We start from the raw sequence: 24,867 nt of genomic DNA, 5'->3' as shown, positions 1-24,867 counted from the left end.
ACACCAAGAAAAAGTAAAATACTAACCCATTTCATCCTTATTGGCGGCATGGCGGGACAGATTGCGTAGGAGGCCTGTAAGAGAACGCAGCTCCATATCATGGTCTGTACGCAGGTAGTTCAGCAGGCACGGCAGCATACGCTCCCTGTCCAGAGCCACCCAGCTCAGCACGGAAGCCCACTGCAGGTCAAAGAGACGGCTAATTAAAATACGACCAAAACTCAGACGAGTGCATTTGACCCGGGCCTGATGAATATGCTACTCACCCTCCTGTCTCCAGCAGTGATGTTTTGCAGAGATCCGGCAGCTGCCTCGCGGGTCACTGCGTTGGTTTCACACTTTTGCAGGAGTTGGTTGTACACCGACACGATCTGAGGGTGCCACAGCCACGCCATACCCTTTGGCGTCTTGGAAACTTCACTTAAAGTGGAGAGATTTACGTTCTTCTTCTGTCAGAAAAGGAAAAGGAAAAATAAAGTGTTAGGATGAGCAGTCTAGTCCATGCACATACATTTCTGGCTGAATTTCCTGTACACATACATTTTTGGCCTTCCTGCTGTTAGGTGTAAAGCAACCGATGGCTTCACCCAACTCCTTGTCCTGATCTCTGGTTGGTCCATCCAGAGTTCTTGCATGGTTCGGAGGAATTTCACTGTAGAGCTGGTAGGAAAGGTTCCTCAGGATGCACATCGAATTCTCAACCCCCTAAGACACACGCACACAGACAAAATAAATACACAAACAGAACTAGGCTTGAGCCAGTGCAACAGCTTCAATTCGACTCTCGTCTCACCTTGCTTTCTGACTTGCTCTTGCTTTTAAGGCAGGCACAGATGTATTCCACCAAAGAGTCCACCAGTCCACGTGTGTCTCTCATCTGATCACGGGTCTTCTGACTCACAGAGCTCAGGTTCCTGGACATGCACAAAGCAAGTGAGAAGTTAGAGAGCTACTGACATTCACTCTAGTATCACAACTTTGGCCACAAGGTGCACACAGACATGGCAGTACGAGTTGGTTTGATGTGTGCAGGGTGCGCCCGAGACAGAGAGTAGAACAAAGTAACTGGGAAGAGTATTGGGTGTGGTTAAACTTCGGGGAACCGTAAGCTGACACATAAGTGAAGACTGGGGCAAAGTCAGAATATTCAAATAATGTCATGGGAGAGAACAAAGCAGATACCGATAAAGCCAGCAAGAGCCTCAGCAGAAGAAGAGGCAGCAAACCATGTTGCAACCACAGAAATCAGAGAGAGGTAAGTGAGCTGCACCTGAGGCATCCCGTGGTGTTGCAAAAAATCTCCGTCTCAGAATGGGACTCCTTGATGCTCGTAGAGTCTTCATAGTTATCGAACTCTGACTCATTCTTCTCCTTGGTGGCCAGAGGGATGAGGATCTTGTCTGTGAGCTCAGAAAGTGTCTCAGAAGCCAGTTTCTCCTTCAGATTCTCTTTGGAGGACATATTCCACAGGATGCCTGCACAAAAGCAAAACTGACATTTAGTTATGCTTCACTGAAGAAAAGTGATACTCTCTCATAGACGTCCACTCAGTTTGAAGACGCAGCCAGCAGCTAATTAGGTTAACGTAACTTTTGTCCATCACTTGTCTTTGTGTCAGGGCCAGGATAGTAGTTACCACTGAGACAAAAGTGGTTTCTCAGCATACAGAGCAGAAGAAAATAATAAAACAAACTGAAAATTATTTAACGGACATACAGGAGTTGGGGAACTTCTAAAATCCTTGCATGTATAAAGGCATTAGTCTCTAAGGGCTCCAACAGATACAAATCAAGGTGTAACAGCCCTAGGGAAAAAGTGACAAGTACTCTAACAAAGGAGTGGCAGCTATACGGCTGGTCCACAAGCCCAGACATCTCCTACACACTCCCTTTAACCAAAGCACACACATGTTGTCCTGTAGAGCTCCACCTTTTACTCTCTATGTTCTCAGACATGCCTTGTAAAATCCCAACATCGTCCGACGGCTTTGAATAATATCAATTTCAAAGGCTACACTTTGTTCAAGGAATTTCAAGGATACCGGTGCGATCACGTAGCATCCCATTGCAACTCCACAAAAAAAAAAACATCAGGGATATATGCTCTCCTTGCTGCGTAATGTTTTTCACAGATTGACGTTTTTCATTCTAATTATTGACGCTGGGATCTTCTCACCTGTGATGTTTTTGCGGAGCTCATCATCTGGCTCGCTGAGCGCCTTGACCAGCGAAGGGATGCCGCCCTCATTGATCAGGGCGATCTTGTTCTGCATGTTCTCATAGATGAGGTTGCGCGTGGCGCCGGTGACATAACGACGCACCTCCTCGTTGTCACTGTTGAACAGGCTCACCAGTGCTTTAATGCCATTCAACGTACGTACCTAGGAAAGAAATGTAGAAAAAAAAAAAAAAAAAACATAAAAGGTTTACCCATGGAAAACAAATCTGATGCAAAATGTACTGATGCTTTAAAGGCACAGTTGAAGCCACAGAGAAATGACTTTAATTAGGTTCATATTTTCTAACTTCTGAGATGTTGTGATGATTTTGTTGGCTCCACACTAAGCTAGGCTTTCTGCTTTGTCCTGTTACCTGTCTTCATCCTACGCTAAACTAACTAACCATTCAAGTTTACTACACAAACATTAGGGTGGTGTCACTTTTCTCAAACAATGCTCAGCGAGAAAGGTAGGATGTTTACCCAATTGAGTTTAATATAATGTCTTTAATATAAAAACATTATGTAAGTTCACACAATGCTAGACGCACAAGCCCGAACTGAGCAACTGTGCCACATTGTTTTACTGTGCACCAAACATCTATATTTCAACACCCATGCAGGGCAGAGTCCAGATACAGCAGCGATAAAATCTGCGGGAGATGAGCGAAGCAGGAAGAACGCAAAGCTGTAATTTAATGTCACCAGAAGTGCAGAGACATCCATCAGTGAACGCCTATATTTGAAATGACTGCAGAGAGGAAAGGACCGGAGGAATTCTAGCCACATGTTTACTCAGTGCAAAGTACCTCGTCTTTAGCGTCGTTGTCATTGTAACACTGGTGCTGAATGAACGCAGCACCCATTACTTGCAATGCCGCGTCAGGCTCACACAGGTAAGCCACAGCTGTCTCCATGTCCAAGGAGTCCATCCTGAAGAAGGAGCAAACAAAAACAAATTCAACCAAAGAATCTAAACCATTTAATTATGTTATGACACTGTTGTTATGTTTGGTAGCACAAAATATGTCCTTTGGATGTCGGAATGAAGCCGTGGGCGATTATTGGCAGATGATTTGTGGTCACAAAATCGGGTTCAAAATTGAGCTTGTTGAATTTCTTCCAAATCACACAGTGCTCTGCAAATCAGATTGCCTAACAACCCCACTCTGTGGGATGAGTGAAATGTGAGGCCTGAAACTAAGCTGCCACACCCTAAACCAGTTCTGCCACTATGGAGCCGCCTCCCAATCCACAGCTCTTATGAAATACACTGTTCCCATCACACACACCCACCAAAACAACTCCCGACAGAAGAGAGCTGTGACACAATCCCACTAGTTCGTCACCTCATCCAGAATGTCAGTGACGTCCGGGTTGAAATATAAAAACTGAGTCACCAGAGAGACTAAAGTAAACCGTCACTTTTATTGAGTAATAGGTGTATGTTAAGGAGTAATAATAACAAAGCACTAAGGCTACTGTCACTCTTAATGTCAGCAAAAAAATAAATAAATAATGCATTAGCTTATCATTAATGACTTACTGGCTTCACTGACTACAGTGCTAATTAGAGTTATAAAGTGCAGAAAAACCTTTAGCGGCTTTAGGGCAGAGGATGGTGGCTGATTAGGGCAGTTAAGTCCAGGAACAACCCATAGGCAACTGCTACAACTGCAAGGCCATTGGGCGTGCAGAAGGCCGTCACACACAGAGAATACTTGGTAGTTGGTTAATTCATTGTTTCATGTTTTTTGTTTATCAAGTCAACGTCAGGGCGCATTCAGTTTGGTTGCTGAGGCTCGTAAAATATCACGGATCAAATGTGAACGTTGGCATTTGCATGTAAAGTCAATTAAAGCCGACCATCACGCACACACACACACACACCAAAGATCGGTCAGGCACAGAAGAAACTGCAGCGCCTGAGCCGAACTCCCCGTCCCCGTGAATGTGAGCAGAGAAAATGTCTGAGTTTGAGAGCTTCTCACCCGCTAAGGTTGCCCATGCCATTCTCCTGGTAGTAGACGTCCACGCCCTTGCCCACGCTCTGCATGCTTTTGACTGACATGGCACGGGACAGAGTGCCCTGGCGCTGCTGCTGCATTAATAAGTTCCCCTGGGAACCAGACTGCAAGGTGCCATACATGAACCCTGAATCCACCATGTCTGCTCCTCCTCTGTAGGTGCTCCCACCGGAGGACAGCTGTTGCTGCAGGCCCATAGGCACGCCTCCCATGCTCATTCTGTTTCGGTTTGTGATCCTACTGATGGTGCGGTGGGCTGGGCCTTTGAAGGAATGCTGCTGGACGATCTCTTGCCCCCCTGCTGTCATCCCGCCGCCACGGGACAGAGTACCACTAAGAGATCGGCGCATTGGCGCTGGATAGGTCATGGTGCCTCCTCCTTGTCTCATCTGGCCACTGTAGCCGTTGATTGCGCTCTGAGCATACTGGCGGCCGTAGGTGGCGTCCCGTTCGGACATTAAGCTCCCAGCGTCGCTGTTATCGACCACCCAGGAATTCACCTGTAAAGGCTGCCGCATCGAATGCATGGACATGGTTTCTGCTTCCATCATTCGGTTTTGTCTCGTGCCCCCTTGGTAGCCGCCCATGCGTAGGTCTTCTTGATAATATTCGCCGCCACCAGCACCTCCGCCCCCGATACTCATCTTCTGAAACTGACTCAGTTCTGGGCCAGTCGACCGGGAGGTGAAGCCTGACTTATGGATGGATACAGACGGGCCCTGCGGAAAAAGAGAGGAGTTAGTATTACGACGCAGCGTGTAAGCCGAGTTGCTCAATAAGTTCCAGCAAACTTCCCAGTGCGTGGGGATGAATTGCTAATGAGTCACTACATCCGAAATGGTTTCTTAATTTGATCAGAGGCGTGTGACTTCAAATGGAAGCAGAGGTCTAGCCCTCAGTGCTTTATGTTGCATTAATTTGTATGATTCAGGAGTCTAAAATGTACCTTCAAGTTCCTCTTAAACTATGAGCTCAAACATGAGTGGCGCGCAGCCACCGATGTTTCAGAGTCTTTTATTGAATCACTAAAATAGAGGAATCTAGAGGGTGGACTTGAAAACTCCGAGCTGATCTCATCACAGCCTACTGTGAAATACCACACATGCTGTGACCTACAGCACAGAGTCGGGAGCAGTGTGTTTTTTGTTGTTGTATTTTTTTTTTTTTTTTACACAAAGTTAAACGACACAGTGGATTAGCTTAATAATGTTGTGGTACTCACCAGTGTTCTGGAGCCTGACATCGCAAAGGCGGACCTAGAGCTGTAATTTGGGGTGTAGGTGTTGTAGTGCGCCGTCGACGAACCGCCACCGTAGTCTGAAATGAATCAATACACATGGCGATTAAACATAACATTTGTGTGTACATGGAGCAAGACATCACGGTTCTAAATCAGCTGAAACGTTACTTAACTAATTTTGACAAAGATGATGACTAAGTTAATCCTAGAAGGGAGTTATCTCTGTCCTGAAAGCAGACTCCTCTTGACTCAGCCTCTGACTGAGTTCCTTCAAGGGTTCAAGTGTGGGCGTACAATGCAAGTGTGGGCGTACAATGCGACAACACCTTTCCCTGGATTTTATGAGTTCACTCTCGCCGCCGAGACACGACACACATTTAAGGACATTTTTAACATTTTAAACTAATTTCAAGGATCTCTTTTTGATTTCACCTGGAACACAATAACCACGGCTTTTTTCATGTGTTCGCGGGGCATGCTGTCTGCCGATCACTGAGCCTTACCGCATGCATAAATAAAACAGCATCAAGTCACCTACTGAAACAACACAGTGACGGAAACCGTGATGATTTGATAGCACACATTTTCCTCATTAAAGTCCAACATTTAAACTGTTTACAAATTGTCACTGGAGTAATTTAATTTAAACAAATATATAGAGAGATATAAAATCGAAAAATAAAAGTCGAATTAGATTAATCAGAGCACGATGCCTTTAAGAAGATGTCACACCTCTTTAATTTACAATAATCATTTGCATGAGAGACATTACAGTTTGAATAGCAGGTGTCCTGTTGCACTGCAGAGTCTGACCAGGCCTCCGGTTACCCGTCACACGGAGAGCAACTTATATCCAACGCACAAAGACCTTTCTCTCAGCGCAGACTGTGTGCATGTTTTGTGTCTCGTGCTAGATTAGGGCAACCTCAGTCAGTCAAGAGGTGAGTGTGATAGCAGGCGAGTACCAGGTTGTTCGCTATTGTAAGAGGCTTGAGCAACGGTCTGTTGACCCAAATACTTCTGTCAACTTAAAGCGGCATATGTCGACGATAAAACAATGTTAATGATATCTATCCACGCAGTAGTGTGTTAAAACACAAAGTACAGCTGAGGTTTATTGGCGTGCCATTAGTTCTGTAGGTTTTTGGACATTGGCCTGCTGTGACTGATGTAGATAAAAAGTCAAGGAAATTCATCTGAACAGGGTTATTATTGTTCAGAGTCATGGAAGTCCATTTAAGACTTACCAAAAGCAAAACATTAAGGTGCATCCAGAAGAAAAAACAAGGCATTCGTCTTCTGCGGAACATATGACGGTCCAGTGTTTGAACCTGTAACGCACTTAATGTTCTGACATGAGGCTAAAGCTAATTATGCTCATCTCAGACACATAATCTTGTGTCAGGTAAATTAGTAATATTTTTGAATCAAAACAAAGACGGATTCATGTGGGCGTTCGTAGCACTTCCTGTAGCTACATGTGTGTTCAGTCAGAGCAAGCACAGGTCTAAACAGAGGAGAGCGCTAAAGTCTCTCCACTGTTTATTACTGTAAAACACACAGACACGAAACCACTTGGTGCAGGAGGGAATGAGTGACACCGCCTCAGGCCCTACCCCTGACCAACGCCCAACACACCTGAGGGTGGCAGCCTTTTACCGAGGCGAGTCATGATTCACGCCCTGAAAACTCCCTCAGCGAGGGAACTCTTTCTTTTCTCTGGAAAATCTTTGGAGAAAAAAAAACGGGATTTATCTTAAAGCCAGGGCTAAAGCCTTCTGTTTCTCACTAGTTTTCTGCTGAGACTTGTCCACCTACGAACACCATTCAATCACTGTCAAAGTGCTTTCAGATGCAGAGTGGGAAACATTTCTTGACGAATCCCCTGGGCGTTTCCCTCATGTGCACACATTTATGCATTCATAATAAATATCTCTGAAGCCACAAACCACTGAATGGCGGCATTACCCATTTACCATTGTGTTATAAGAAATACATCTCTCATACAAGCCTGGGAAGATTGATCTTCAAATACAAACTCTCATTTTAAGACTATATTTTCTCCAAAAGTCTCCAAAAATGATGGTTAGAGATACCAGGTAAGAGTGTTTGACAATTATAATGGAGCTAAACACCTGCAGTGACCTATTTAGCAGTATGTCCCTGCACCTTCTAGCCAATAGAAAACAGCATGAACAGTATGTTCACTTGTCAGGGCAGGTATCACCAATGCCTCTGGGAAATGCTAAAACTAGAAGAGTGAGTAAAAAAGCTCTCCACGCAGCCCAGAATTCAGAGGTCACATAAACAAAGTGCTAACGCTGAACTGCTTGGCCTGTTCTTCAGCGGTTTGGTTGCACTCAGCGAACAGTGAGACATGAAGGAATGTCTTCGCGCATCAAGAAACAAACAGGTGCAGAGGTTTTGTTCACTAGATTTCAGAGGGAAAACAAGTCTGGGATTCTGTGCAGCTATGCCAACCTCATTCAGCTCCCTAATTGCATCATCAAACTGAACTAATTCCAGACTCTCCAGGAAACAATTTCCCGTAGTCAAGAGTCTCACCCCTGCTTACGTAATTGCCCCACCTAAACGCTGTCTCAGTGCCAAGGCGACCCAGACAGACGAATTCTGACAACGTGACATCTTTGAGGAGACAACGAGACAGCTGGTTCTCACAACACCGTCACCTCCCAGGTGTCTCCTCATCCGTGCTCTCTTCATGCTGAGTAATGCCTGAAACCCAATCCCACAGAGGGAGGCTTTCATCGTGGTCTGCTATCAGGGAAGTTTATGAAAGCAGCACTTGTTTGAGCCAGTTACACATTAACCATTTCTCATGTGCACGGACATGACATGAGAAACAGCAAGGCTCAGCTCAGGACACATTTAGAAAGGCACAAATAAGCTGAAAAACAGGTCTCCTACACCTGAGCAGGGAAAAGCATGGCTCCCTCCCTCCAGCCCCACACCCATAAACAACGTCAAGTTCACACTTGTTTTTGAAAGCAAAAACACCCCACTTATCTGAGTCACTAGTAAGTTTGAGAGAAATGAATAAAAAGACAAAGAGAGTCCCAGTAATCCCTCAGTCTGACAAAGATAACTAATAAATCGACTGGTCTGTTCACTATAAATGTGTTTATAGCTTTAGATTTCTAATCCATTAAAACTGGATTGATCACCCGAGAGATTTTAATAATTAAAAACTACTGTTATATTGGCTACTGTCTGGTGTTCTTGACTAACGGAATATCTTAGTGTCTCAGACTGTCGGTCACACGAAAGTGAACACTTGATAACTTCACTGTGAGCTCCAGCAATGTGGTTTTCCTGTCGTTACTGCTTATTCACTGACACTTGATTAATCGATTAATTGAATAACTGACAGTGAATCCGCACAATTTAAACATGGAAAATGGCACTCTTTGTTCTCTATGTTGATGATCCATGAGTGTACCTGACGGGTGTGTTTCCAGAAGACAAACAAAACCTTGTAGGGATTTGAATGTTTTGTAAATATTAAGAAGATCACACAATGTCAGGTGGGACGTGCATTATTTGACGCCCAGTATTAAATCAAATAACACAAAGCTCAGGAAAATACTTTTTTCCAGCTGTTTTTAAGTTGTTGACACAAGTCTAACCTATAGCTCTGGGCTATAAAGCCAGTTCTATAGTCAAACAACTATGCATATATACCTGTCCCTGTACCTGCGTGGAGACTTAGGATGTTGTCTCACTCTCTCTACAAAGTAACTGGTGTAGCGCCCTGAGTAAGGGAGTGAAGAAACTTGACGTTTACCTGACATGGCGTAGTTTGCGGCCGATCCATTCTGACGCGGAAGTGTGGACTTCTCCGCCAGCCTCATCTTGACCTGCTGCTGGACGCGCCGCGCCTTCGCCACCTCGTCCGACGTGGATCCCCCGTTCCCGATCTGGATCTCCGTCGGGAGCGCGTACGTGGTGACCGAGTTGTTGGGCTGCAAAGCAGACATAAACACGTTGTCTGAAGCCGCAAGGCTCATTGTGACGATTTAAGTGACCCGACCAGGCCGTCTATGCTGCAAACTGGTGCGGACAAGGCCGTCTGCGCTCTGCGTCGTGGCAGCTCGAATTGTCTGGGGGGGAGAAGGACGCACCGAGCGCTTCAGAGCTGTGCGCCCGCAGGAGGTGGAGCCTCCGAGAGCCGAGAGCAGTACCTGACTCACAGGTGAGCTAGTCCTATTTAGATAAGAGTCACATTACTCTGGGTTGAGTCACATCTCATTCTGCTAAACGCAATCGCAGTGGCAGAGATCTCAGTGATACAATAAAAAACTAAAACGTAACGAGAGTTCACGATGCTTGTGTGGTTTGGCAATATTCCATCGCGGGGGAAAACATGAACATATGTCGGCAACAAACTGTGGGAAACTGTTTCGGAAATGTCGGTGTGTTTTGTGGTGTTACCTTTTGGCTACCGTGTCCTTTAATAATTTGAGACTTCTTTCTTCTTTGCTGCCGCTGTATTCAGAGGGAAATATTGCTGTAGGTACTGGTCACTTTAACACATTAAGACTTTAAAATCGACCTAGCATAACACAGTGATCTAAATAATCAAAATACTATATATAAAAAATACATTATATGTGTTATAATGCATTTTGTTGATGTCACTTACGTTTGTCTGTTGTACTATAACTACACTAACTTAAGTAAACGATCATATAGGTAATTTTTTTCACTCTAAACTTTTGAGTGCCTGTTTTTTTTTGCTCACAAAACCCATCTGAGGATGGTCTGGTGTGGCAGAGTGTAAATGCGCTCAAGGATTCAAAAAAAATTGTATGCCTATTTTACTTAGTTATTTTATTTTATTTGAAAGCCTTTAGTGTATTCAATATTGGGATTTTACACACACAAACACAAGCGATGGCAAGTACTGCATGGTAATTGAGTAATAATAATAATAAACAGTGCTCCAAATGAGCACCCGGAACACTCTTACCTTTCCAACTTTGTAAACATTTAACTGATGAAAGTTGACGGAGTACATTTATATAACAGTATTGTAAAAGATCATGTGATTCTTGTTTTTTACTATAATGTTTGGAACGTCTGCTTTTTGCCTTGTAAATCCTGTATTTTCATTGAACGGATCATCTGAAGAGGTGTTCTGGCCACTTAACTTGAGGACTTTCATTTCGTTGGATTATCTGGCAGCCCTTTTGTGCCCTGAGATTTCACTCACACACTGCATGTGACTCAGTAATGCATGGTAATCCAGTAAAAAAAATAAGAGTAAAAGTTCCACTAATCTGCACGTTGAGCAACATATGAAGCTGATAACACTTCCGGTACTTTCACCTGATAAACGATACAACAATAAACTTTTACACGGAGCTATACATTGGCTAAAGAAAGGATCTGAATACTTCCAGGATTCTGTTTGTTCATCATTTTTTCACTTGACTGTCAACGTCTCAACGATTTTGCTTAAAATCACCAAGGAGAGGAAGTATGTGTTGTCTTAGTGTTATGAGGTCTGAGTCTTGTAAATACGTTTGAGGGCAATTTGCCAATTTGGCCCCATCAAGCATAAGATATCTTATCATGGATTATGATCACGCATTAGGATGGCTTTGAGGCGCACTGATTTGTTCCCCTTTCTCTTTCTCCATTCTTTGTGGCTACTTTTTGTAGCTACTGTACAAAAAGATGGCGCACAGATGATCACTGGGGTCTATGTGGAGCTCTGTTCTCACCGAATCGCATAATAATTTCGTGCAAATGACGTTAGGTATGAATGCAGGTGTGGCGCAGTCGCACTCTGTTATTAAGTCTGAACCACACCTAGGTTTTATCTAGTGTGTTTTATTTGGGCTTAGCAACTGTGAGTCACTGTATCCAATACAAAGGAAGAGGACATGTTGCATTTTGCATGTCTCTGTGCAGTGCCCTCGTGTCTGGGTGAATGCTCAATAGAAAAAAAAGAATAAATCACAGAATAAACATTTCTATCTAACCAGATTACTTATAACTAAACACTCGTATTGTGAAATGCTTTTGAACAGAGACAATTTTTTTTTGAAGAAGAACCTGTCTACAGGTTAGTCACTCGGCTGATCTTTTCCCGAGGGGAAGGCTGGGGATTTAATTTCCCCCAAAGCAGATCAAAGTCAATGGGTTTACACTGAAACAGACGCAATAAGAGATCTGTAGTAACATGATCTACCTTCCTCTACCTACGGGCTGAGAAATCACCTTTCATGTATTTCCTCGTGCTCTTTCCAAATCTTTACACGCTTCACTGTCATAGTGTATTTGCCAGTTTAAACAATAAACAGCCTCACGTACAGGAGCTTAATGCAAATAAGTGAGCAAAAGTAGCAAAAAGTAATCACAGTCAAATTCAGTTTCATCCAAACAGCTTAAAAAAATTAAGTATGAATATCGTCTGATACCTTTTGACTTACCATCGCTGCTGAAGCTGAGTCGACTGTGGATGTTCTCCTCTGTGTGAGCGTTCACCTGTCCTGAACTGATCTTATGGCCGTTCGAAAGTATCAGATCCAAGTAACCGCCCTGAAAATGACTATTCCCTTTCATAGGTAAATGCAGCACAAAGACAAAAGAAAGAGATGAGTCAAGGAGGAGAACTACATCACAGGGGTGTGTTGGGGAAGAGGAGGGCACACCGTAATACTGGGATGGACGGGGAGGCCGCGTGAGTCCTCCACATTATACTTTTCTTTTTCATTGTTGTCTATTTAGTGTGTGTGTGACTCGCGATGGACGATGTAGCTTGTGTTTTAACAGTTCATTGGTGACTCACTCAGTCAGCACAGTAGCACCAGGGCAGACAGCTGCTGCTGAGTTCCCACCACAAACCAAACTAACAGTGACACAAATCAGCCCAAATGTTACTCACCCAGGGCAGTGTCTCTGTGTACCTGTGTGTGTGTGTGTGTGTGTGCGTGTGTGTGTGTTTCAGAGAAAGTGACTGTAAAAGAGTGACACCCATGATCTGGGTGTTGTTTCATGCGTCAGTAGTAACCGTCTGTCTCCCCGATATTCCTGTGATATTCATTCAAATTAAGCAAAGGTGAGAGGTTCTGACGTTTTACAGGTGAACTGCAGTCCTCAGCCGCAGGTCTGGGATGACATTTGCAAACCGAACTAGTGGCGTACTGTACGTTTCTATCTGGACCATTTCACTTTCCAGGTTCTTATTTCAGTTTGAAATGAAATACCATGTTAAAGTTTGAGCTTTCGTTTTCTTTTTTCAAAGAACTACTGTAGCTTCTTTTAGCATTGTAACATTGTCCATATTACAAGTTTTCAAAAAGTAAGTGAACACTTAAGCTCTGTTTTTGGGGGCTGATGTGCGTTGCTTTAAATGTAAGTTCACACAAAGGTTAACTATCGTATAAAAAACACGTATCTCCACTTTTGAAGTTTTCGGCTTTCTACAGTATACAACTTTTCCACATTCTACCCTTGCAACTGAGATTGGTATCTATATGACCAGTGGAACGACGCTTTAAGACGCAATCTATTTAAAATGTATCTCCATTGGATGTCAGAAGTGTCAGTCAAAAAGCATGTATCAAAAGCAGGTATGAAAATCGTGTTTTTCATCAGACAGCGACGTTCTCCTCACTCTTATGAGAGAAGTAAAGAAGTAACCATACGGGTGAAGAACCTCACAGCAGGTTATATGACGGACAAAGAAGAAGATCATTTTTGTGGATTAAATCATTTCCATGGTGAAGAAGCCCCACTCTAACTTCTCTGGGATCCAGGATTTAGACAAATGCGTTTTATTGTCATCAGTCAAGAGAAGACGTTTGGGTCTGAACCTCAGAGGATTGAAAATGCTGGTCAGCCTTAAAAAAGTTCACAGAAACCTGAGAAACCAGTCTCTGGCTTGGAAATGTTCAAGACCAAACACCCCCATCTAACATCTTCATGTGTGGCTGACTATGAAAAGCACACAACGGTATTTGTTGATGATTTCACTGCTGATAGAAAGAATAGAGAGCAAGCAGAGCCATGAGGGAGCAGACGGAGAGACCGAGCAGAGGGAAGGTTTTTATTTTTTTTAAAAAAAAGAAAAAGGAAAACGTGATGATTTTGACTGACTCCATGTGAGACAGTCCTCTTATTTTTGCATTCCTGCAATTTGGGCATCCTGTTCTAAAGGGACCAACTTGAATTAACGTCACACTGTTTAAAGGCACAGTGGCTGAAGAACGAACGGATGAGTAACTGTCCGAACACTTTTGATTTTACGCTGCCTCAGACATTGGACAGATTTTCTGCAGAATTAGCACCCTCCACCCCTGCTGCCTTCAGTCAGATGATCGGTGCGTTTTTATTGACTTTGGCTCCACTGGCCTTTCTGCCGAATGATGTGGGCTTGCACATTTGTGGAATACTAGTTGTTTGCAGTACAGACAAATAGCTCTGGTTATATATGTTACATAATGTCTGCGTAAACATATCATAGTTTGTTTGCGAAACATACATGCGCATACCAACAAATGAGAGGCCGCTGCACCACTGTCGTCCATTTGTATCAGTGATGTCAGGTACACAGTGCATCCAGTGGAAGAGGAGGACTGGATAGGAGACGCTGATCTGAGTCTGAAGCTGACTGAATGGGAGTTATTTGTTTGCCAGATTTCAGTGCTCTGTCTCATGTGCAATAAATGACTGTTGATTGCAGCCACATGTGGCTGCTGTCTTGGGAATTAACATGCAGTTCCGACGGCTTCGTCTCTCCTGGTTTCAGGCTTTCTATAAGATTTAGGAAGCTGGCTGCAGGAATTTCCTCCCATTCATCGACAAGAGCATTAGCGAGATCGAGCACCGATGCTGGTTGATAAAGGCCTCCAGTTCATCGCATTGTGGGCAGGAGCATTGTCTTATTTAAACAGGAAAGGCTGTTTCCACAGATTTAACCCACCGCGCTGAGCTTAAGACACTGTTGTCTAAATGTAATTATGTACTGGAGGTTTAAGATTTGAGATTTGTCTCAACACGAACCAAGGGGCAAAACTCTAACCGCGAACAACAGACCAGACTAATCTAAAAGAAAACACGCAGTATAACGAAATAAAAATATACTTTGTTCTCAAAATGCTTTCCTAGTGATCACTTCTCCAAAAAATGTTTCAGATGCACAGGTGCTGTGAGTTCTAATGAGAAAGAAACATGTGCACTGGGTGTGTCTGCTGCCACAGTGCAAGAAATACAAGTCAGATGAGTTTTAGTGCAGTCAACTGCAAGGGGGCGGGGGGCAGGGGGGCGAGGGCGGGGCTACAAAGCTTGTGCTGAGTGAGCTCATATCACACTGCCCCCCCGTGGACACACACGGGAGAGAGGAGCTGAGTTGCTACAAATAAATGTCACATGATGAAACGGGATGAAGATGAAACTGCAACATCTGTTGCTTCACTTCTACGGGACGCTCGGGGGTCAGATGTGTTCACAACAATCTCCAGTGACGCTATGAAAATATTGTAGTGCATCCGAGGAACGAAGGAAACTGACTTAACAGCGAACTTTGGACTTGATCCACTAGACCTTCTCTAGTTTTCAAACTTCCATCCACTTTAATCTGCTTGTTTTACACAAAGTGATATTAAAAATGTGGGGCTATGTAACCTAGTGCAGCTGTGCACCGATCAGCCACAACATTAAAACCCCTGACAGGTGAAGTGAATGACATAAACCTCGTGACAATTCACTGTTACACTGAGAAACTTTTAGACCTTTCATTCATGTGGATGTTTCTTAGACATAAGTCAGCGAACTCCCGCCTAGACCAGACCAGGCCCCCACCCTGTAGGAATGACACTCCTCGAAAGCAGCAGCCATCCTCAGCAGGATTCAGCCAGACACAGACACACACACACACACACACACAAACTGTTTAGGAACAACTTAACGGGAGACCCACACAATATTAGGTCACAATGTTGTGTCTGGTGAGAAGAAATTCAATACATATGATCTAAAGAGCAAGCATGTGTCTCAGGAGAACATCGAACCCGTTCTTTGTTTATAATCATCTCACTTGTGGGTGGAGCACTTTAAATAAGGATCGGGATTGATTGGCAAGGATAGTTTCTGCTGCTTCCTTCTCCTCCCACATTTTATTCCATTTCCTCACCAACTGCGCCCTCCACCCCACCCCACCCCACCCACAGCTCCCCCGATGTGAGATATCTCCTTCTCAAGGCTTCCTCCTGTCAAACGGGAGGTTTTCCTGGGCTCAGTCAGGCGTCGTTAGACTCTTTGGATTGTTTGAATTGAACTGAAAATTCATTTTTACAGATAAAAAAGTCAACAATTGTCACACAAGAATGCCTATTTGTCCATTATCCCCCTTTTTTGCAGCGCAAACATTTTCATTTTTGAAAGGTCTGCGAATCTGACTGAGCTGCTCATTCCTAGGCCCTGATGTCACTGCATGATGAGAAAATGCGTTGTCTTACAGGTGGGAGGTAATGAAAAGACGGGGATCAACTGTACAAGGGAGGTGGCATCATTTATTCGCTTTCTTAAAACAGGTTGTGTGAGAATACATTTTTTTTATTTGTATTTTTTTAATTAGGCGTGATTCATAAACTTACAAAGGTAAGACAGCATGAGATGGTTCATCTGGCACAAAGAGACACACAGTCAGGTAAAAAAATTCCTCGCAGACTCCTCCTGATTATTAAGAATTTTCTCACAGCTGAAACCTTTAAACAACTCTGTCACGCTGCAGCGAGATGCAACACAAACAATCAGTCAGGGAATACAGGGACTCCTCTAAGTGTTATCAACACGTGACAAGTGTATTTACAATTTATACAACCTTAAAAATAGAACTACTGAACGACTTTTCATGACATAATGTGTGTATAAAAGATTCACGTGACATGTCGTATGATACATGGAGAACATCTCGCTGCTAGAAGCTAAATTACTGCCTAAAGATTAGTGCCGATAGATTAGCAATATTACAAACAGGTCGTCTTTCCTTCAACTAAAATAAATCCAGGAGCACCCGCCTCGTCCTGGAAGCGTAAAGACGACGAGGCATTGAAAAACATGAAATAAAATAATTCCAGCACCGGTGCTGATGCGGGCAGTTTCCGCTCGTTCGACTCCTAGTACACCCCCGGGCTGTTACGGATCCCACAGCAGAGCACCATGGTGAAGATCATCTCGAAGATCTAAATGTGAGAGAACAGCTTAATTCAATATGTCTGCCCGTGTCGCTATCGCAGCTGATATAAAAAAAAGCTTTAGTGCGCACCGCCGAGCGGCACGTTCAGCCTGACACTCACCATGATGACGGCCACCACCAGCGCGGCCAGGCCGATCAGGTAGAGCTTCTCAGAGAACAAGTCGGTGAGTTTCTTGTGACAGCTCTGAGAGGAGACAGGCAGAACTGGGATTACGTTTCTGGCCCTCACGCTGAAAACAGGGCGCTGGTTCTATATGAGTGTTTCTAAGTGAGTTCAGAAACACTGAGACAAAATCATGGAATCATATTCTGATCGATGTTGTTTCTTTGATTATATTGCTTGTCTTGTTGCGTGTCACTCTGTGTGGCGTCAACATATAGTTTGAATGGAAACTAAAACCCATCAGGAAGTAACTGTAATGGGTCGATACAAATAACTTGAACTGAGTAAAGTCACCTGATGCCTTACTACTAATCAGGAATGTGTTTCCTCTTTGTCTAACAAACGGATTGAAGTTCGGTTTCATTCCAGAGGCTGTCACACTCTATATGTATGTAGCCATTTAATTTCCAGGATTTTGGATGAATAATATTCCATATAATATTTGAAACTGAACTGAACTGAATTGTCGGTTTATTACTGACACCAATATTAGAATCTACCAGAACTTGTTCATCTATGAAGTTTGGCTGATCGGTGATTCTAAATTTGTTATAGGTGTGAACAGAGAATTTGTGTATACTTGATAATTATCTGGAGTCTTTCCAGGACACAAGGTGGAGGCGACTTGTAGGAAGAGAGGGGTGTTGTCTCCTTTGCCGCAGCAGTCGAGCTGGAGAAGAAAACACGAGGCCACCGATTCAACAACGTGCACCATCAAAATACCTATACCTCTATACGTTGCTTAACAGGTGGTGATTTTCCACTGTGACGTACCGTGGCGTGGTAAACTTCCAGCACCTTGATGGCTCCTTCTTTGCTGGGAGTCCCTGAGACGTCCACGGCCTTGATGTACGCCGAGTCGTAGAAATTGATCAGCTCTTTGGAGATCTGTGGATTAGAGGGAAATCGGGCGGGTCGTTTGAGAGACACAACAACAAACGCGGGAGGTTCACTGCTGGAGTGGAGGTGCAACATCAATGCAAACATCAAACACGCAGCCAGCTGTATTTGTGTGTGTGTTACTCACAGTGTCCCTGTTCATGAATCCCCAGATTGCTGCGGCTACTTCACAGGCAAAGAGGATCACCAAAAAGAAGAAGAACTACAGCAAAATAAAGAGGATATTAGTAAAAATAAATGAATTAATTTAGAAGGAAAAAGTCAAGAAGAGAGATGCTCACCGTCCCCAACAGGCACTGAGACTCCTGAATGGCACCGTAACATCCCAGGAAGCCCACGAGCATCATCACGGCTCCAACGGCTATCAGTATGTACACACCTATGAACACAGAGACAGAGGGAAGCTGTCCATCAAACACAAGAGCTTCAAAAAATTTGTGATGAGATTGCGTCCTCAGCGCCACTAGGGGGCAGCAGTGTCGGAGCTGTAAGTCCTTCACTGATCCACACATTAGTTATTTATTTATCTCTTATTTTTTTGAACTTCATGGATGTTCCTCCTGCTTTCTCCATGGGGTGACATGACATTACTGACATGGTGAAGAAAAAAAAAACGCTCCAAGATCCTGTGTGGGAGGGGCGGAGCTGACTCCACACATACTGCTGCCAGATGAGGAAATGGCTTCCAGACACCCCCAACCCCCCACAAACGCTCCGCAACAACCCCTGACCCCGACAATTATCCTTCCCCAGGAAACAGGGGGCACCACGTGAATACACGCAGACACACACATGCCCGCATATATATACTCCCACACATCTTTGTGCAATTAAACTGAAATTAAGAGAGTACATTATTCATAATCAGAGCTAGTATAGTATAGTATAGTATAGTATAGTATAGTATAGTATAGTTAAAAATTATATTTTTAAAACACCCTATTTCATGAACAGTCTGCAGTGCAGGAAAAGGTGTCAATAAAGCTCCAGTTACAACAAAGGCCTGGCACTTATGTTTTCCGCTGCTTAAAGCAAAACGCACAGTAGTTTTTGGACTAGCTCTGTGTAAGTGTAAAAATTCTGATTTTTTTGTATAAAGACTCAAATGTAACAAAAAAAATAAAAATAAAAATCTGTCGTCAAAGTAATCAGTAACATTGTTACCACAGTCTCCAAGCTTGTTTTGTATTTCAATTCATACGACTACGGAAATTAGAAAAGTAAATGTTCCCCCGTAACTTTAACCTACCTTTTGTGCTGTTTCTTGATGTGCCTGTAGATAAATGGCAGCACATTTGGAGTAAGTCATGCTCAGGAAAATATTGCTTGAATGTGTGCAAGCCCCTGAACCCTGTGATCGGATCCTTTTTGTTTTCACTAGGAAGTGTGAGGCTGAGGAGCTGCAGGAACATCAATTGTGTGCATGAATAAAATGCCTGAACTTCCACATAAACTCAAAATAATCAAATGAAATCCGTCCAATACATTCATATGATTGTATGATCATATGATTATATGATGATTTGTATGAATCCTGCATTTTGTCCCACTTATCTAACTATAACTACATGTATCAGACAGCTAAAGCTCCTGATTACAGACTGCGACATAATACGCAGCCAGTGGTAGACACGCCGATGAAGCGGAAAGAAATTTAATTATCCGGTGCAAGATTAGATTAATGAAAGAATAATACTAAATTTGATAAATACATTTCAGTCATGGCACTTCCTTCCCATCTCATCAGATTTACAGTGTGACCTTTACACAGCAGCTGACTCCGAGGCCCAGAATCACTGCACTCCACCAACAGGATGTAACACAGTTTGCTGATACTTTGCTCAAGTCGAAGATGTGAATAAGTCTTCTATTTTAGTGAGACGTTCTGGGAACAGTCTGTTTTCGGGATGTTTTCTATTCTTGCATGCGCAAACAAAACACACACTGAGCCTCCAATGTAGTCCGACAGAGCTCCAAGAGAGAGTGTGTAGCGCGTGCAGGCCTCGAACGCCTCACACTGTACCTCGTTTATCACGCACCACCGTTCCCTCTCCTCACATGTCTGTCTCCACTCCCCAACCGCCACTTCTTCTCTTTCAGGACTTGATGTTTTTGTTGTACTGAGAAACGGCTACCAGGGGCAGTAACCCGGCAATGCGGCAAAGCAGGCATTATTTCCACTGCCTGCCATTACTATGACAACACCCTTTGAGGTTTGAAGGCTATTGAGACTTTAAGGGAGACAGGCGATTTTATACCCCCGGGGAAGTTCATTTATTTCTTGTCTGCCAGTGTAATCTCCAGACGGGAGGGGGTGCGGTGGTGGAAAAGAACGAGGCGAACAACTAAAAGCCCACCGCGCACCTCTCCCTCTGCTTCTTATTCAGTGTTGAGAAAGGGAAAAATAAAGGGCAGGAGCTGTGAAGCCATGTACAAGCTCCAGGAGCATGACACCAATAAACTGAGATGAAGATCATTTAAAAAAAAAAAAAAAAAAGCTTTCTGTCTCTCGTTCGTCGGTGGTGGGAAAAAAAAAGGGGGGGGCAGAGAAAACGCGTACTTGAGCATCGACTGTTCCTCTGCACAACGTTACACACAAATCAGAAAAAGAGTAGACGAGGATTCCTATCACTCTAAGCAGATACGGTAACAGCCCCTTTAAAGTTTAATAATTAACACTTAACAACTTTTTAAACAGATTTAAACAGAAAAACAAAGAGTTTCCTTAAATCTTTGTTCTTAACATTTTAAGACGTAGCTACATACAAAAAAAAGGAATTTTGATGTTTGTGGTTTGATGTTTAACAATGTCTTGTTTTCAACATTCATTTCAGATGTTGGATCACATTTGTGGGGTTTGTCGAGTAAATGTACTTAGTTACTTCCTTCCACTGATGGCGACAACCTGTCATTAAATAAGAAAATCAAGACCAACAACTCTTTCAGCACATTTACAGCTCAGAAAAATATGTAAACTGGTGCCTTTAAACCATATTTTAAATAGGGACGCACTCAGGCCAGACGTTTCCCCTGTGTTCAGTTTTTAAGCTAAGCTAACCATTTACATGCTTAGGGTTATGTTACCATGAGATCAGTATTGGTTTGATCATCTACCTCCAATCAAGAACATGAAAAAATGTGTTTTCCAGAAAAGGTTTGAGCTACACACAGCTGTGCGAGGAGCTGAGGCTCTAACCAGACCGGAGTACAAGCAGCTACCACCAGCAGTGACTTCAGGCACGGGTGAAGAGGTTGGATCGTGTATATTTTCAGTCTTACATAAATACCACTTTGGTGTGCCAGCATGCTAAAAACATCCAATCCAAACTCTAATTTGAGGGATAATGTGCAGATGTACAAGGTTATTTGAATTATGCAAGGGTGTGTGTTCAAGGGAGGAGGGGGAAAAAAAAGAAACATTCCCTTGATCCTGCTTGGGCGGGCCTCTCTCACCGCCCTGCCTTTAAAATTGTCAAGCGTCTTTCCTCTATAAAAAGCACAGGCTCCCCTTCGCTCTGTATACTTAACTGGCGGGTAAGTATGGGAGAGCAGCAGGAGCCCAAATGTAAATTAATGGGCTCACTAGAGTTCACTGCCACAACAGACCGAGAGGATGGACCTTTGAAATGTTTAAATGGTGTCATGTATTGTAGGTTTTAGGGCCAACTGAGGGATGTGAAGGAAACATGAAAATGAACCATGACTGTAGTTCATGTAGTGGGCATAGCATATTCGCAGTTCTGGGATTTGAAACTTCTGTGTTTGTGCACATCTCCTAAAACTGAGCGACAGAAGGCTCGTGATGACTTTATTTGTGCGCCGTGCTAACAAGCTGTATCCACAACATCTGTGTCTGTGACATATGCGTCCTGTCTCCAGAAGGAACCTGAAGGGGGGGGACTTTTTGTCGTAAACACGTACAACTATCTGATCTAGGGAGCATCACCTAAGGTATGCAGCCATCAGCGACAGGATAACAGCCACGCTGAGGCGTAGACGACGGCCGGGCCGCTCTTAAGTGTGGACCTACGCAGGTCCTGTTTCCTGTCGGTCTTTTCTTAGAAGCTGCGCCGTGCCCACTATTTCTGGACATCAGCTGGGGCGTGGAACTCGATGAATTAGTTTGTTTCTGCTAACTATGAATTTTCAGTCCTCGAAGGACGATGCTCGAAAGTAAACGGGTAGGAGGCATGATGATGCTCGTTTATGTAACGTTTATGCCTTAAAATGAATAATTGCAGCGTGTTTCAGTCCATTGTTTGTTGGATTGTGCCGTCTGTTTAAATGAAGTGTGTGCCAAAATGAGGCCGCACCTCTTAGCGAACATTTAGGCCTGAAGCTTGTGCAGTTTCTGAACCCACTTTTAAAGAAACTCAAGCAGATTTACATTAGTTCTGTCCAAACACTGGAGAGACCGGAACAGCTCTTGTGTACTCACTGATATAGAAGGTGCCCGGTGCCTGGTGGCCTTCAAACTGAAGTATGAGGAGGTTGCTGGTTTGACTGTCATGGCGTAACCACAGGGCCACTCCTAGGATCACACCTCCTGCCAGCTGTCCCAAAGAGAAAAAGGGTTTTTTGTTTGTTTTTTTAAACCAAGTATTTATTCAAGGAATGTTCAAACTAAACAGGTAAACCGGAAGAAATAAAACACAGTTTGGTAAACAACATAGCGGATGGTTACTTGTAATCCTCTGCACAAATCCCAAATACACTTGGACAGTTCCCCTGAGACGGCCATTTAACAGTGATTCACATAGACACACTTAAATGTTCGCTTATGGGGGCCCATGAAGCTGTGCTGTTATTTTCTCCGTTACGTATACCTTTTTCACTCTCTCCTGCCCCTGAGGTATAATAGGAGGACGCGGTTTTAGCCATGATAAAGTTATCATCTTCCTCGCTATTAATAATAGGACATGCAGTATGTACAGCTTCCCCTTTTTCCCACCGTCCCTTAGGGAGTGCTCCAGTAATATAAAACTGTGGGATCAGAGGTAAATCAATGTTCAATATGGAGAATAATTCCTTCCGAATCCCCTCCCAATAGTTTTTCAACTTTGGGGAGTCCCAAAGTATGACCTCTCCTGTCTGGTGACCAGCACGGGTTTGTTTTACTACTATCAACTTTGAAAGTTACGGAGCGGGTTCTAAAATATCTCACTTTTACTTTCCAGTTGAACTCTTTCCACAGTGGACTACAGGTTATTGTATGCCCCTCCTCACACACATCTTCCGAGAAAAGCGTATTCTCTCGTATTTCTTCGCGTTTGGAGAATCAGAGCCGCGTATGTCCCCGATATCCGAGTGAATATTAAAACAGCAGTTGTTCATTTTTAAGAGCCTTTAAAAAGGGACCTTCAGGGTGGTTGGAGCACTGTGATATCTAAGACAATATTAAGCTCGACCTTTCTAGGTTCAGATCAATTTCCAAACCTTTCTGCTTACTTCTGCGTGTGCTCAGGAAGTGGCCTGTCCACTGACCTTATGAGAGGAGAGGACATCCTGACACCTCGCTGACCTGTGACACAGACCATGTCCTCATAACTTTTTTTAAAGCCTTCTCAACAACTTTTTTTCATTCAACCTCACCTCCCAGCCACCTCTCTATCTCTCTATCTAATAAACCAGAAATATATTGACAAGTGTTATCCCACTAATACAGACGGAGATCTATAATCTTGTATCGCTCACATGCCCCTTCCATTGTTTATATCAAGACATCTGAACATTTGTAAGCCCTGGCTGCACTCCATTGTTCTCAAAGAAACAGGAAACTGAATCCTCAATGTGAAAAATAGCAAAATGAGGAAGAGAGGGGTCTGACTTTTTACAATGTCAGGCGCAACAGCAAAAGCAACAGAGGAAACGTTCAATCAAGTGCGTGTTCAGGATATGGTGACTGTGCTCACCTAAAAAAAGACAACGGACCAGATGGAAATTCACAAACAAGAGATCAATTCCACAACACCAAGAGTAAATACACAAAGCAGATGACACATCTTCAGGAAGTCTGATGTGATGTAGTCGTATACGCCGACTTAAGTACTGCGACATGTCCCTTACTGGTGAAAGGTTTCCAGATGAACAAGGCAGACCTGAGGAGAGTTCGGTTTACAGGGTGAATGTTCATTTTAATTTAATATACCATCAGACGTGATGAAGGGAGCCAAGTATGGACAAAGGTAATGGCAGAGGGACGCAGATCCCCCTTAGACCCTTCCCCAAAATATACATTTTTTGTCTTTTATTTTAAAACAGCACGATATCAACCAGCACTGATGAAAGATTTGTCCAGTTCTGCCTCCAAAAACAGATCCAGAACTTTTTTTTAATCTAGAGTCCATGACTAATGTGAGAATAAGTTAATTCAATTGCCAGATGGATCTGAAACTGCGTTCATGTGAGAATACAGAGAAAAAAAAATACATGGAGAAGACTGAGGAAGGTCATAGGCCATACTGAAAATAAATATTAATGAAAGGTGACAGTGTTTTGCTCCTGCCTGACCAAGGGTTTGTGTTAAGTGTTTGTCCTATTGATGCTGCCCTGTTCTCTCTTACGCTGAGCAGCTTAAAGCAGAGCAGGGCGGGAAACTCTGTATACTCTGAATAATGCAGATGTGTACCTAACCGTCCAGCTGTTAAATCGCTCAAACAAAAACCAGAGACTTCTTTTAGGAAGGCGATAAAAAAAAAAGCCCATGCACGAAAATTCGAGTAAAATAAGTTCCACTCACCCAGAAAATAAAATTAAAGAAGAATAACATGTATTTAATACATCTCGTGCAGCCCGCTATTGCCATGTTGTCACTTCTTATCAGGTCGTCCTTTGGCCCAAATCAATTTGTGAGATCTGTCTACTTCCCGGGATCCCACAGTGTCTGCCAGAGGACTACTGAGGCCAGTTGGGGAGTAAGCGACAGCAGCAAACTCCTCCTTTGTAATCAAGAGTGAAAACCGAGACGGAGCACTGCCCACCAAGTGAAGAGGACCGGAAGAGGTCGTGGAGGGAACAACCGGCTCCTCATCTGCAGGAGCGACCAGGGATCGGAGCGAGTTTACATTTATATGGCTTAATTATGGGCAACCTC

The 24,867-nt window shown here is 43.6% G+C and overlaps 2 protein-coding genes and 1 long non-coding RNA gene across 7 annotated transcripts in view; 1 reads left to right on the top strand and 2 right to left on the bottom strand.

Annotated features, from left to right (window-relative positions):
- The window catches only part of pkp3a (plakophilin 3a), a 14,632-nt gene extending 2,577 nt beyond the window's left edge, over positions 1–12,055 (bottom strand). The window contains exons 1-12 of one of the 4 annotated variants that reach the window (XM_047596028.1): positions 11,931–11,960; positions 9,937–9,990; positions 9,290–9,467; positions 5,467–5,561; positions 4,209–4,963; positions 3,027–3,150; positions 2,176–2,380; positions 1,271–1,475; positions 794–914; positions 541–705; positions 267–449; positions 27–180 (exon numbers count right to left, since the gene is read on the bottom strand). In XM_047596028.1, coding sequence (XP_047451984.1) covers positions 27–180; positions 267–449; positions 541–705; positions 794–914; positions 1,271–1,475; positions 2,176–2,380; positions 3,027–3,150; positions 4,209–4,963; positions 5,467–5,561; positions 9,290–9,467; positions 9,937–9,990; positions 11,931–11,945 — 2,254 coding nt within the window. In that variant the 5' untranslated portion in view covers positions 11,946–11,960. Of the gene's footprint in view, positions 1–26; positions 181–266; positions 450–540; positions 706–793; positions 915–1,270; positions 1,476–2,175; positions 2,381–3,026; positions 3,151–4,208; positions 4,964–5,466; positions 5,562–9,289; positions 9,656–9,936; positions 9,991–11,930 lie in introns of those variants that run through there. The other 3 variants (XM_047596032.1, XM_047596031.1, XM_047596030.1) reach the window with 3 other exon arrangements.
- On the top strand, positions 9,563–17,772 carry LOC125014746. Its single transcript, XR_007113532.1, has 3 exons — positions 9,563–9,697; positions 12,078–12,193; positions 17,624–17,772. It is a non-coding gene; the product is annotated as an uncharacterized LOC125014746 (long non-coding RNA).
- Positions 16,006–24,693, bottom strand: LOC125014740 (CD81 antigen-like). Of its 2 annotated transcripts, XM_047596071.1 has the most exons (8): positions 24,514–24,693; positions 22,213–22,327; positions 18,056–18,153; positions 17,902–17,976; positions 17,649–17,762; positions 17,455–17,544; positions 16,812–16,895; positions 16,006–16,697 (listed from the first exon to the last, which is right to left on the bottom strand). In XM_047596071.1, the coding sequence occupies exons 1-8, from the start codon at positions 24,577–24,579 to the stop codon at positions 16,632–16,634; spliced, it is 708 nt and encodes a 235-aa protein (XP_047452027.1). In that variant the 5' UTR covers positions 24,580–24,693; the 3' UTR covers positions 16,006–16,631. The 2 variants fall into 2 exon arrangements, with proteins under 2 accessions (XP_047452027.1, XP_047452028.1); XM_047596072.1 differs by lacking the exon at positions 22,213–22,327 and having other exon boundaries at positions 24,514–24,656.
- Between the last annotated feature and the right edge of the window lie 174 nt (positions 24,694–24,867).

The sequence above is a fragment of the Mugil cephalus genome, chromosome 10, assembly GCF_022458985.1.
Source record: "Mugil cephalus isolate CIBA_MC_2020 chromosome 10, CIBA_Mcephalus_1.1, whole genome shotgun sequence".
Lineage (NCBI taxonomy): Eukaryota > Metazoa > Chordata > Actinopteri > Mugiliformes > Mugilidae > Mugil > Mugil cephalus.
The sequence above is the reverse complement of the archived record's forward strand: the minus strand, read 5'-3'. Positions and strand labels throughout refer to the sequence as shown.

Excerpts from the sequence above, each read along its gene's own strand:
- LOC125014740 (XM_047596071.1), bottom strand. The coding sequence starts at position 24,579 with ATGGCAATAGCGGGCTGCACGAGATGTATTAAATACATGTTATTCTTC. Across the intron at positions 18,154-22,212 it reads ACCGGGCACCTTCTATATCA|GTGTGTACATACTGATAGCC; the intron begins GTGAGTACACAA and ends CTGTGTTCATAG. Across the intron at positions 16,698-16,811 it reads TGGTGGTGGCCGTCATCATG|ATCTTCGAGATGATCTTCAC; the intron begins GTGAGTGTCAGG and ends TCTCACATTTAG.